Genomic DNA, 12,872 nt, shown 5'->3' with positions numbered 1-12,872 from the left:
TGTGTTCCCAGAAATAAATGAAGATTAGGCAAATAATTTAGCATCTCCTATTCCTCATCTCCTGTTTCCAATGCTCCGAGGAGCAGAGGAGTAAGAGCAGAGGGAGGGGAGGAGACAGCAGCCCACATGCTGCACTGCTCCTAGCCCCACCATTAAAAACAAGCATTGACAAAGCCAATACACCACGCCTACATTAGATCTATTGGCTTTGCAAAACAAAATTCTTTGTGTTGCACAGAGACAGCACTGCTGTGCAACATGGTGAAAAAATATTGACAAAGCCAATAGATCTTGCATAGGCGAGACCTACTGGCTTTTCCAATGTTTGTTTGAGATTTTCTTTCATTGTTTTCTGTTCAGGTTATGAGAGGCAAGAGATGAGTAAAGCATTTTACCTAAAAACATCAGAGTTCACCAGGACAAGTGTCTCCCTTTCCTCTGCAGAACAAGAGGAGTGGGAATTGTAATAAGCTGCATTCATTTCATTGGTATCCTCATTAGATAACTTTCCAGATATTTAAAAAACTGGAGGCAAATTAAGTTTGGTGTCTTCTGTTAACTAAACTATGCAACCCAGCTAAAACCATTGAATCTCTATCACTTTACAAAACAATGAAAGTATTGGGTTCAACCTACTTTTTCGCCACAATTACACAGATGACATCCATCCCAAGACCTTCATCCAGATGCAGAGACCCCACTAACTGCACTAAGGCTCAAGTTAGGGGTTTACAGTGGAAGCCACTTTAGGAAATCTGGCCTAGTCTCAAACTGCCTTTCACAGCCTTCATATAAAAGACTATATTTATACAGCACTTCCACCAAAGTGCTCTACAGGCATATTTCAAAACTGGAATAAACCATGACGAGAACCACTTGAAAAGGAACGGAATAAACAGCTGAATGCTAGGTAAGAAAGACAGTGGCAAAAAGGGAATTAGGACAGTCACTTAAGCCTTTAGCACTTCTATGTCAGTGAATAAATAAATAAGGTCGTAGCTATGAATATAAGTTTGAATATATATTTTATTAACATAAACTTTCCCTGGAAAGCTCTGAATGCGTTAACACAGCAGGCACATTGGCTTCAATGTTTGGCATTTGACAGTCAGCAGAATTGCACTTAACTGTTACACGTCTGTCACAGCATTGTGAACTTTCATGACAAGGCTCAAAACCAGACTTTCTGGCAGTAAAGTTCAGAGTTTGTTTCTGGTCATTTTGGTTTATGTACTTGGCAATCACAAGGGAGTCAGTCTGTGTTGTGCTCTGGTCAGTCATACCCTTCTGCTTGATTTTAGATACACTTGTGTCTATGGAGTCATTCACATTTTCCAGTTTATCACTGAACTCACACTTTGATCCATTTTTGTAAAGTCCCCTTTGGTTTGCCAGCTGCAGAGTGCGCTCTGAACCAATTAGAAAAGAGCAAGGTGTTATGAATGAACCATCGCTTCTGCATATAAAAGGCGAAGAGTGCGTTGCATTTGTTAAAGTTCTAACATTCTCCTCTGCACAGTGAAGGGACTGTCCATCCATCTTGTTTAAACCTTCATTGGTCTGAAGCTGATGCACTGAATGGAGAAAGAAATTTCTGGGAAGAGAATTCGGCATGATGGGCCTTTTGATTATCCCTGCTGGACAGCTACAATGCTGAACTGGGTGCACAAGGAGCTCAGGGAGGTCTTGTAAAACAGGACTCTTAGAATGTTTAATTTGCAGAAGACTTCCAGGTGATGGCACACATTGATAGCAAAAACCATCACCCAACAGCTGACATGAATGGGGGTTCCACTTCATTCGCCTTTCAGCGTATTCTCCTGGGCAACTGCACTCCCTGTTTTGTGGTAAGAGTTGGCACATGGTGTGCTCATCAACGGATGTCTGCAACATAGCCGAACAAGACTCTGCTTTGTGGTCTGAATTTACTTCTACTTTCTTATACTGTGCCTGCACGGGAATGCTCGCATTCTGGGGTCTGCCATTGGGTATCTCTGAACATGGATGTGAATCTTCATATGTGGTCTTCTCCAAAGTACTGCAATTATGAGTTGCCAAAGGCTCCAGCTCATAATGCTCATGGTCACCTTCTGATTTTGGTACTCTTGCATCCAGCTGATATTTGTGCCCAGAATGCAATTTGCTTTGAATCGGTTCTTCAGTGCCCGAAGCCAGAGCCTGGGAAAAGGCTTTAAACTGTAATTTTTTGGGGAGAGGAATTTGCCCGCAGGTTCCCTGGGGCCCCAAGCAACGGCACATGCACTGGAAAAAGAAGGTTGCAAATGCCCAGCTGATGCACATTATTAGCATCATGAAGGTACCTAGCTGGGTGTATGCTAATACTGTGGAGGGCATCATCATAGCTCCAGCAACAAACGTGGTCAATGCAGCCATTGCAATAGCCGATCCCATGCGGCTCAGAGAGAAGACCACTTTTCCCTCTCTGTCCGGGTCAGGAGCTAAGCGATAGGCAACCCCGTAATGGACAGCAAAGTCCACGGATAAGCCAACGGCTACAGAAATGGTCACAGATTCTAACACATTTAGCTCCCAACCGAGCAGTACCAAGGAACCTACTGTAACAAATATGGTTCCAGCGATTGAAATGATTGCATACAAACTTATAATGACATTCCATGTCGTAACTAACATTACGCTGAAAGCAACGGCCACTGATAGCCCCATTGCAATTAAAGTACCATCGGAAAGGCTGTCTTGCAGATCGTAGAATTCTAAGTTGCTCACAAACCAACCATGACTGAGGCCTGCAGGAGCAGTTGCTAGCTCGGTTGAAATCCACAAATCCACTTCTTTGTAAAATCGGTGCATTTTCTCATAGGCCAGTGTGAAAAGGTACGTACTTTGAAACTCCAACACAACAGCTCTGATGGTATCGTTTGTATCAAACCTAGGCCCAGGAGTCTTGCTGTCTAAATGGTATCCGGTACTTCTTTCAATTTCCATTATTGCCCTCTTAATGCAAAGCTCAAACACTTCTTGTTTAAAAGGAAATTTTGGCTGGCTGCAGCAGGGGTAATGAGAAGGCTCATCACAGTCGTTTTCCATCCACTGTTTAAAAGTCTCGATGAAGCAGCTGGTGAAGTCTTGCTCATCTGGTTGGTGAAAAAAGGTTTGGTTCCTCAACTTTTGGCAAAAATTATAAATCCAGACCTGTGATTCTTGGCTTGCTATATTAAAGCTACTGTCCAATTTCAGCTTTCCTTTGCTTTTGGGGTTCAAGGGATCTCCGTTGTCTTCTGGAGACACACCCCAAATTATGGTGATGGGCATATGAAGTTCTTCTCCATGGTGGACACGCTCAAACATGAAAAGTTTTTTGTATTCTGCATCATAACGTTCAAAGGGATGAGATGACCTAAAAACTTGAAACTCTGAAAGCTCTAGTGAAGGCAGCTTCATCTTTGGATTAATACACACAATATATGCACCACCAACAGTTAAGGCAAGAAACCAAAATAACCAGACGTAGCGAAACTTGATAACAATGCATGGTAGAACTTTTTCAAAAAATATCCGAGATGCTTCTGAGACTGCAAAGAGGAGGTCTTGAAACTTTTGGCACAAAAGTGTCCAACAATTTTTGTGGTTGTATACATGCTGCTGAGGTTTTCGAAAGCAGTCAAACACATTGAGAAGATACCGTTCATGGAGCACGACTACTGCAGGTAGCCATGTTACCATTAACACATAATTTACCAATATGGCTGTGCCAGCATAAATACCAAAACACCTAATCGCAGTGATATTGCTCACATAGTTTGCATAAAAGGCAGCTGCGGTTGTAAAACTGGTAACAAACATAGAAAGAGCAGCATGTTGCAGGGTGATGCTAACCGTTTCAGATGTTTCAGCATGTGGTTTGTCAAATTTTGTGTAGTTCCACACATCGCACAGGACAAACGCATCATCTGCTCCTATTCCAACAAGAATAATTAGTGCAGTAAGGTTCATGAAAGGAAAAAACTCAAAGTTAAATACTACACGATACAGAAAGTAAGACACAATTAGAGAGCTAATTATTGCAAACATGGTCATTAGCGTGATAAACATAGACCTAGTATATACACACATGACTATAAGAACAATTGCAATGGCGATAGCAGGATACACAGTATCCATTAAAAGATAATCCTGAAATAAGCTATGTTTGATCCCAAATTCTATTCCTGTGATGGTGGTAATCCCATCCGAACAATTCCAGTTCTCGAAATTGTCCAAGTAAATGTTCATCATGCTCTCCCCCTTTTCCGTTGGCGAGAAAAGCATGCTGTACTTTAAAGCTGGTACGACATAGTCGGCTGTCTTTGGGCTTAGGAAGTCTTTGTCCACCAAATAGTGAAGAACCTGGTAAACAGCGTTGTACTTAGTACATTTACGAGGCACGTTTGTACACTTCAGCTGGTCTTTTCGCTTGGCTGCCATATCCCAGCAGTCTGACCCCAAGGTTCCATTGTAGTAGTATTTGGCACATGTACGAAGTAGCTTCACAGTATGGGAAACATCACGTTCTACAATTTTCTCACAGGATGATCTGTTATTTAGAATGGCAATATAGTTTCCAAGTGTCCAGCTAGGGCAGCATGAATCAGGAGTAGCTCGCTGGCAAAGATCACCAAACTGAGGATGGGATCTTATCTGTGAGAAGAGAAAAATAAATTTGATTTCAGTTAAACGTTCCAAGTACATGTTAATTTACTGAGAAAACTTAGTGACACAAAATTTTAAGTAAAAACCGTACATCATTTAAAAATACTTTTAAAATACAAGCAACTATAAACCAGGACAATATCTGGGGGCGTATTACAGAACGTGCCCCAGGGGCGCAACAGGCATGTGCCCCCGCTTTGTGCGCATACTGGGCACGTTGGTATTACAGTAGAGCCACGGATCCCCTTGCAGGCGGGTGCAGTCCCTCACAGCACCTGCCGGCAAGGGGATGTTAAATCCCTCTTTAAAGTGTAGGTGGGTTGCCACTTGCACAGAGAAACATGGAGCAGCTTTCTAATAGCTGCTCCGTATTTCTCATGAATGCACTGCCCTGGGTGTAGCATGAGTTTGTGGCTGCCCTTAGGGCAGCGCATTGTACATGGTAGGGCGCACTTTTCCTGTTTGCACCCAGCGCACCTGCTTAAAGTTGCGCCATGGCACAAACAGGAAAAGTGAGCTATATCTAATAAGGCCCCTGGTGCGTTTTATTTATGTATTTAGTATCTGTGAAGTGCTGAAAAACACTCGAAGGTGTCCTGGCACTGAGTAGCCCTGAATAGTGAAACATATCCAAAAATAAAATGTACTAAAAACTTCAAAGGACAATGACAGTATGGGAAACTAGAGAGTGCATAAATAAAGGGCCCTCAACCCCTAATCAACCACTTTATAGCAGTGGGTTATTGCAAGACTGAAATTAAAGTATGGTTTATGTGTGCATCTGTTCTGAGTAAGGCTCTCTTTCCCAGTGGGTTCAAAGTTTACAGGAATGAGATAAAACAACAAAATAAACAAAGACAAATTAACTGTCACAAATATACTTAAAACACAATTCTTGAATTCACAGGAAGTCATGACAGAAAAAACATACAGTTAAACCTAGGGAATAGGTTACTATATATTTATTCATGCTGTGCAAATATTAGTTAGAAGACAAGCAGTCACGCCGTTTTTCAGCCGACACGTGTTTTGTCCCATCCTGGGGCTTTTCAAGACTGTGGACAGTAAATCAGATACAAGAACATTGTTGCAGGTACTGTTCATCGCTATTCGTTTACACATCATGCCAAACCATCAGATCTTCAGTCATTTTATAAACCTTTAAAGAAGGGGTTCCTTCCTCAGCTGTAGAGACATCTCATTCCAAAGCTTTGGCTCTGAAATTGAGGATGCTCGACCTCCCAGCGGAGTTTGCTTGAATCTTGTATTGTTAACAGGGCCGGACTGGAAACGCAGAGCAGCCCTGGCAATTTTGACAGACCAGCCCCCCTGCTACTTTTGTTAATGGGGGCCGATATAGCAGCACCGCTGCAAAAACCATCCCCCAGTAACAAAAACACGCCCCCTCCGCTGAAAAATCGCCACCACCGTTTCAGCCTCCCGGGAAAACGCCTGATGCCCGTTTATGGCCAGTACGACCCTGAATGTTAAGCACATATTGATTTTCCGATTTCAGTGCCCAATATTGTTTGCGAAAAACACATATCTACCAGACAAAGGATTGGGCAAAGATCATAAAAGTGATTTATGCATAAGAAATGAAGATTTAAGAAGCATAGGGACCCACCTTAACCTGCATGGATTGTTCGAACTGAAAATTTTGAAGGGCCTAAAATACTGTATTGCAGATACTGAAGGTCACAATGTGCTGTTTTAAAGTCTGGTGATCAACTGTATCAAACACCACAGAGGGTTAAATTAGACTTGCCCTATTAAAGTAGAAATACTATTGGTCTAGATTACCGGCTAGTTGCACTTATGTACTTTGATCTGCGGTATGACAATATCATCGATCTAGCAGAAAAGACAGCAGCCACTAACAATATATTTGGTGAAACATTTCAATGAACTCAACATAATTTCAAGTGTAGCAAGGTTACCTGCGACGAAAGGTGTACACCTAACTTGCTTTATAGCCACATGTGTTACAGCAAACCGGTCCTAGGATGCTTGTTTCCAGTCCAGGGAGGACCTGGCCTAGCAATTCGGGTTGGACTGTTCCCATTGGGCGCAAGGTCAAGACTGATTTCCATATGGCTGGGTCCAAACTGGAATGGCACGGTGAGCAAAAAAACGATGGATTTAGGCCCAGATCTCTGTACTGGGGTGAATGTATGACATTGTTCTGCATTCTGTCCATCAATTCTTGTTTTTGCATTTGTGGCCACATGTAGCATACCGGGTTGAGGCAGCAGTAGCTTATTTGGACTTTGGTATTTATTAGAACCATCACAGAGCTGGTCTCATTTCTATGTTATTTATCTCTCTATTTGTCTGTGTAGTGAATTATTAATAATATATGTCCTCTTATGACAGATTGACTACCAGCAGAGTGGTACATTTCAATGTGTGGTAATTTACCAAATTACCAATCTGTTGTACAAATAAGGAACTTTCCTAGCGTGTGAGAGTGTCAATGTGTGTGTGTGTGAGTGTGTGTGTGTATAAACTCACATTCTGAATACTATAATCTACTTAACACCTTAGTCATGCACAGGAGACCGATCTGGGTCGACAACCAATAGCCCGACAATTTGTCTCGCATTGCATTTGTAATGGGATTGTTTAAGTAGGAAGACTCGTAGGGGTTTTTGAACGTATAAGTCCAAACTGTGATGGTACTGTGGAAAGCATGTAATTTTTTTCCTGAACGTTGACATCAACAAACTGTTGGCTGTGCTAAGATCACCTTTTCTAAGCTCGGAGATAGATACATAAGTAAAATAGAATTTTTTTACACCAATTTTTTGCAACTTTCCAATTGGTAGTTGATCTTTCATATTTTTTTATCATCTCTACCTACATGAAGTTTGTGATAACAGATGTGAAAATCATGGGTGAACAAGAAAATCTATACATTTTTGAAAAGTAGACAACACTTGAAATTCAGCATATGGTCATTTGTGTAGATTGCTATTAGTGTTCCAGAAACTGGGTAATAAAATTTGCTGGGATCTATGCAAGCGACACCACCCTGTATTCCCCAAGGTCTATAAGTTTCATAAATTCCCCAGAGTTGGTAGGATTCCATTGCTGTTGCCCGTACCACAGCTCAAATACTGCAGCCATCTATCATGGAAAGTAAGTGGAAATTGGGATTTCTTTGAGAGTAGTTTTGACATATAGGCTGGTAGAGAGGGGATAAACTGCCCAAAATTATACCCAGATGAATCCTCATTTCCTCTACCTTGCCATGGAATGGCTGCAGTACTTCCACTCTTGGACCTTGGGGTGGAGTGGGAAGGCAGAATATTAAGCCCCAACTTCAGGATGGGTTTCCCGCCACCAATTTCTTTTTTTTTTTTTTTTTTACACAGCTATGCCTGCCATCTATTGGGGCTAAAACTCCCACTCTTACCTCCACCCCCCTTTCCCGAGCTAGAAAGATTGTTGACCCCGTGAGCTCTCCTACACACCGCATGCCCACGAGGGAAAGAGGGGTAGATTGGGACAGTTGTACCCCTGGGTGCAGAAAGACTGTTGCTATTTCAAGGGGTGGATGTATGGTGAACTGCTTTCCCTTTCAGTCTGAGTGACATCAGCACAATGTACCTGCTGATCGTCACATGAGCAGAAAACAAAAACTTAAGCTGTATGTGAAGCTTTTTCCTCACACATCAAGCTTTTTCCCCAAATAGAAAATACTTTTGTGCAAACACCAGAAGCAGTTCTACCCACAGTGGGAGAACAAGACATTAATATACTTCATATTGGTGAGGTAGTGCAGAGGATGTTCATGTCTTCACCACACATAAGGGTTAAAATGTTTCAATACTACAGATTTTTGTAGGATTTCTTAGATTTTTGGCAATTACTGTGGCAAACCTCAAGGGTTTCATGGTTTCATAGATATTACGATTGCTCTAGCAAGAAGGGGGTGATGGGGAAAGAAGAGGAGTCAATACAGTTTTTGTTTTCGCATCAGTACATTTAAAGGTTTAGAAGCAGTTATTTTCTATTAGTAGATGCCACCTAAGATAAAGAGAAACCCAACAGTGATGGTTGTCGAGTACCTTGTATAGTTTTGAAAGACTGAAATGTCATTCATTTCTATAAGGGAAAACGAAGCCAGGCATCATTGCACGGCCAAAGACCTAGAAATAGTAGCAGCTATTAAAGTTTCTTCACCAGTCACCCAGTGCACAAGAAAATGAGCAGTTTTGGGTGAATGTGATATTTAGGATTAAACATTAAAGTAGGAAGGATGAGGAAATGATCCACTTGGACTCAATCCCAATATTAAATGTATTAGGTACCAACAGGCACCAAAGTGAGGGAGAGTCACTTGGTCAACTTTGATTACTAATCAAGCAGGTTATGAGGAGAGTAAAGAATCAAGAATGAATGTACCAGCACAGGTTCAAAATATGGAGGACAAGCAGCCCCTCAATGACGAAGCTACCCTAAAAATGAAGGAAAAACCCTCACATTACGATGGAAGCCGCATCTGATCTGTTCAGGCCTTCTTCTCAAGGACCATCACGCAGTTAATCCTATGTGGGCTCAAGCAGTTATGGAAGATTATCTAAACTCCTCACGTATTTTGTGGCTATGCACATCCCAGTAACTCCAGTTGTCACTGTGCATTTGACTACACACAGACACAAAGCACACTAAAAAGGCAATCAGCATCTAGACATTCGTTACAGTAAAAGATTTGAGAGAGTATTCGTGGAAAGCTGGGAGAGAGAACTTAAGGAAACACAAAGATATCTTATGTTCATGTTAACTGACTATGCAGAACATCAGACCAATTCGCGTAATTATCACTAAAGTTAAAGCAGAAATTAGCAAACTTAAATTGGAGGAAGGAAAAAAGATTACGAGGTACTAGATGGCGTCACGAATACCAAAGTTCAGAAGGGCGGAGAGATTATAAGGTTGCTAATGTTTCCATGTATACAAAAACAAAATCCGAATTCTTATCGAATGTGAGCTCTAACAGAAGCAAGCAATAGTATAACATCAGTTGTCGAGACAGGAATGAAGTATTAACAGTGAACCTGAAGAGGATGTCAATAAAAAACATCCAAGAAGACACTTTTTAGAAGAACTTAAGTGAATGCATTTTAGTGGAATACAAAGTTCTATAAGAGGCAGATCAGTGAAGGATCTAGAATAAAATCCTAAAGAGTGGAAATAAATACTCTATCAGACAAAAGAACTGGGAATGCAGAAGTAAAAACTCCTCACAAGATCGTAAAGAGGGCAAGAAAAACTAAACACGGTTACTAATTCACTGAAAAAACACAGCTAAAAACAGAGTTACTGTTTTGGCTCAAAGTGCAGCACCACAAAAATTCGCCAGTTATAGCCAGCAGCACACGCCAGAAATTACAACTCACACCATATTTTTCTCTAGTCAGTCTTTTGTTCCTGTGCTGTTGTGAAAGTGGTTTATTCAGCATGGCAGGTGGCATGAGTTGTAGCGTGCATTGCTAAATACAACTGGAGAATTTCAGTGTTTCTGCACGCTTGAGTCAGAATCATAACCCAGTTTTCTTTTAAGAAGATTTTTTTAATTGATTTTCTGTTTCAACAAACTTATTGCATTACACTTTAATCGCATGGTACAATTACTGCATTGTCTTTTTTCCCTCTTGCTCTTCTTGACTAGGATATCACTTGGCAAGTATCAAGGCAGATGATGGCTCTTGCTTTTCAAACTTTCATCTCTTCATGCTATTCCCTTACACTCTTGACTCATTACTTGTTAACTGTGATCTTTTTCAATTAATTTCTTTTTTTTTTTTATAATTGACTTTACTGTCAACACAATCTGTGCGGGGGTTGGAAGCGCGGCCCACCCTACAGTCATGTCTTTGGGCAAACAAGGTGCAGACTACCGAACCCCTGCGATTGGTCACAGGGATTGGCCAAAGGCCAGGCCCAGAACTCAAACCAAAATGAAAAGCCAAATCCCGGTGTGCACAGAGTTTGGGAGATCCAATTCATTTTGCACATAAACTTATTATATACAAATCAAAATCAAGAAAAGGATTGGCTTAACAAAAGCATAATAAATGTTAATGCAGGGGACAGTCCACAGTGAAAATGTCCTCTTATAGACCGCCTTGTCCGTGTTGCTGTAGCATATTGTACAAAGAGCTGGATATCCAATCTGATCTCTTTTGTATGGTCTATGTAATCACTGACCGCCCTATGCAGATCAAGCGGATGTAACCTCTACTCTTCTTCGGTGGGATAGGAGAAAGGGAAAACGGGAAGGGAAGAGTTAAGGCCTGCACCATACAGTGTGGTCACCACCTTTGGTGGAAAAGCCGCATTACTGCTCAGAATCGGTTTTCCCTGGCAGAAATGGGTGAAGAGTAGACAAACACACAGCGCTTGCAGACTCGCTGCGCTGAAGTGACTGCCACCAAAATCCAGTTTTGAGGGTCAACAGCCTCAAATGGCAACTGTGTAAGTATTCAAACAGGGCCTCAAGAATGTCGAGACCAAATGTAGGTCCCACTAAGGCATGACCAAAGGTTTTTGGGGGAAACATATATGTAAGTCCCATCAAAAATCTTAAAACAATCTGGGACCTAAACAAGGATGGTTGGTCAGAAAGGCAAAGTAATGCCGAAAGGCCTGAAATATAACTTTTTACTGTGCCCACTGTAGAACCTTGCTGGGTAAAAAAAACACAAAAACGGCAAAACATTTGAGAGGTATGCCTTCAAGGAATCTATGTTCTCGTTTGCACACCAGGCACTAAAGTGGTATCAGCATCCAGGTGTATACCAAATTCGTGGATGGGCAGGAAGTTGACAGGATAACATCATCACAGCAGGTGAAAGAAGCTCAGGTGTAAGTTGGGATGCAGAACCTCCACTGGACTAGGAGAGGTCCGCTCTGAGACGCAGTTCAGGCAGAAGACACAGGTAGGTGTTGCATACCAGCCCTTTACCAGCCAACACCAATAAGAAAGACTTGGGCCTGGTCCTGGAATAATAACCTCATCACCCAAGGAATCAAGGAACTAAAGCAGCTTTACAGGTGGTACGAGGGAGGATTAGGGAAGTTGCTGGGACTGTCTGCCCATTTCTCTGCCCCGGTGATGCAGGAGAAAATGGCTTTGCTGTTAGGTGGACTTGGAGGGCTAGCGTTGGCAAAGGAGGAACCCTTCTGAACAATCCTGAATCATCCAGCACTGTCTGCAGTCTTGGGTGGTTGTGCTACCCACCTTTAACATCTCCAGGGCTGAGTAAGCTTAGGGACCAAACAGGCGAGAAGAAGCAAATGGAATATCCATTAGACTTGTCTGTACGTCTCCAGAATAGCCTGTGGACCTCAGCTATGCATCACACATTGGGGCTACAGATGAGCCCATGGCCCTGGAACAGTCTACTCAGTCCAGCCTGCACTAATAATTTGCCTGGAGGCAACCTGGCTATCGCTTCTACAATGTGCCCCATTTGATGATCTGGTGACTTGGTGCCACCATCTTTGTCAATTCCCACATTGTGTGCGTGTACCTAGATAGCACAAATGTGGCATTCATGAAGGACAGGGGTAAACTTTCCATAGAACACACTTCACCTGCCCCTCCAATTTGTAGGGCCCTCTGTCTGGGGGAGTGGTGAGAAAAGCCGCAGGATTCTGCTAGCTGAAGGAGGAAGCCTGCACTGCCAAGCTTTTTAGGGAGGAAAGTGTCAGCAATAAGGCAGAGTCCCATGGAACCAGTCTGTACCAGCGGACCATTGGTCTGTTCATTACCAGGGCTGAAGTGGGTTTGCCCCAGTGCGCCTTGAGGGATCCAGTAAGGCATATAAAAAGGCAGCAGCGGTTCCCCTGCTACTGAAGCGGGCCGTTGTACCTCTTTTAAAATATAGGGAGCAGACTACCCGAGGAGGAGCTGGCTCTGAGGGACACTCCGTCTCTGTCTCCAGGAAGGTATCAAGACCGCTGACTTACTGTAATTCCAAACAGTCCACTGTATCCTAGGGGGCAGGGGGAAGCTCCCTTACTGCTGTCCATCATCAAGGGCATCTGAATATGGTTTGAATTTGACTCAAAGATATCAAATGTCTGTCAGTAGTTGACGTGATGTTGGTCAACGCCTGGATTTCTCCCCGTATTGGCTCCCCTCAGCCAATCTTTGCGCCACCCTCTCTGATCTCATCGAAACGGCCTGGGTT

The 12,872-nt window shown here is 42.5% G+C and overlaps 1 protein-coding gene across 4 annotated transcripts in view; it reads right to left on the bottom strand.

The window, feature by feature from the left end:
• Positions 1 to 1,008: 1,008 nt before the first annotated feature.
• The window catches only part of DISP1 (dispatched RND transporter family member 1), a 586,767-nt gene continuing 574,903 nt past the window's right edge, over positions 1,009 to 12,872 (bottom strand). For all 4 annotated transcript variants that reach the window (XM_085612976.1, XM_085612977.1, XM_085612978.1 and 1 more), the window contains one exon: positions 1,009 to 4,656. In XM_085612976.1, coding sequence (XP_085469102.1) covers positions 1,030 to 4,656 — 3,627 coding nt within the window. In that variant the 3' untranslated portion in view covers positions 1,009 to 1,029. The remainder of the gene's footprint in view (positions 4,657 to 12,872) is intronic.

The sequence above is a fragment of the Triturus cristatus genome, chromosome 6, assembly GCF_964204655.1.
Source record: "Triturus cristatus chromosome 6, aTriCri1.1, whole genome shotgun sequence".
NCBI classification, from domain to species: Eukaryota; Metazoa; Chordata; class Amphibia; order Caudata; family Salamandridae; genus Triturus; species Triturus cristatus.
Note: the sequence above shows the minus strand (reverse complement) of the source record. Positions and strands in the feature narration are given on the sequence as shown.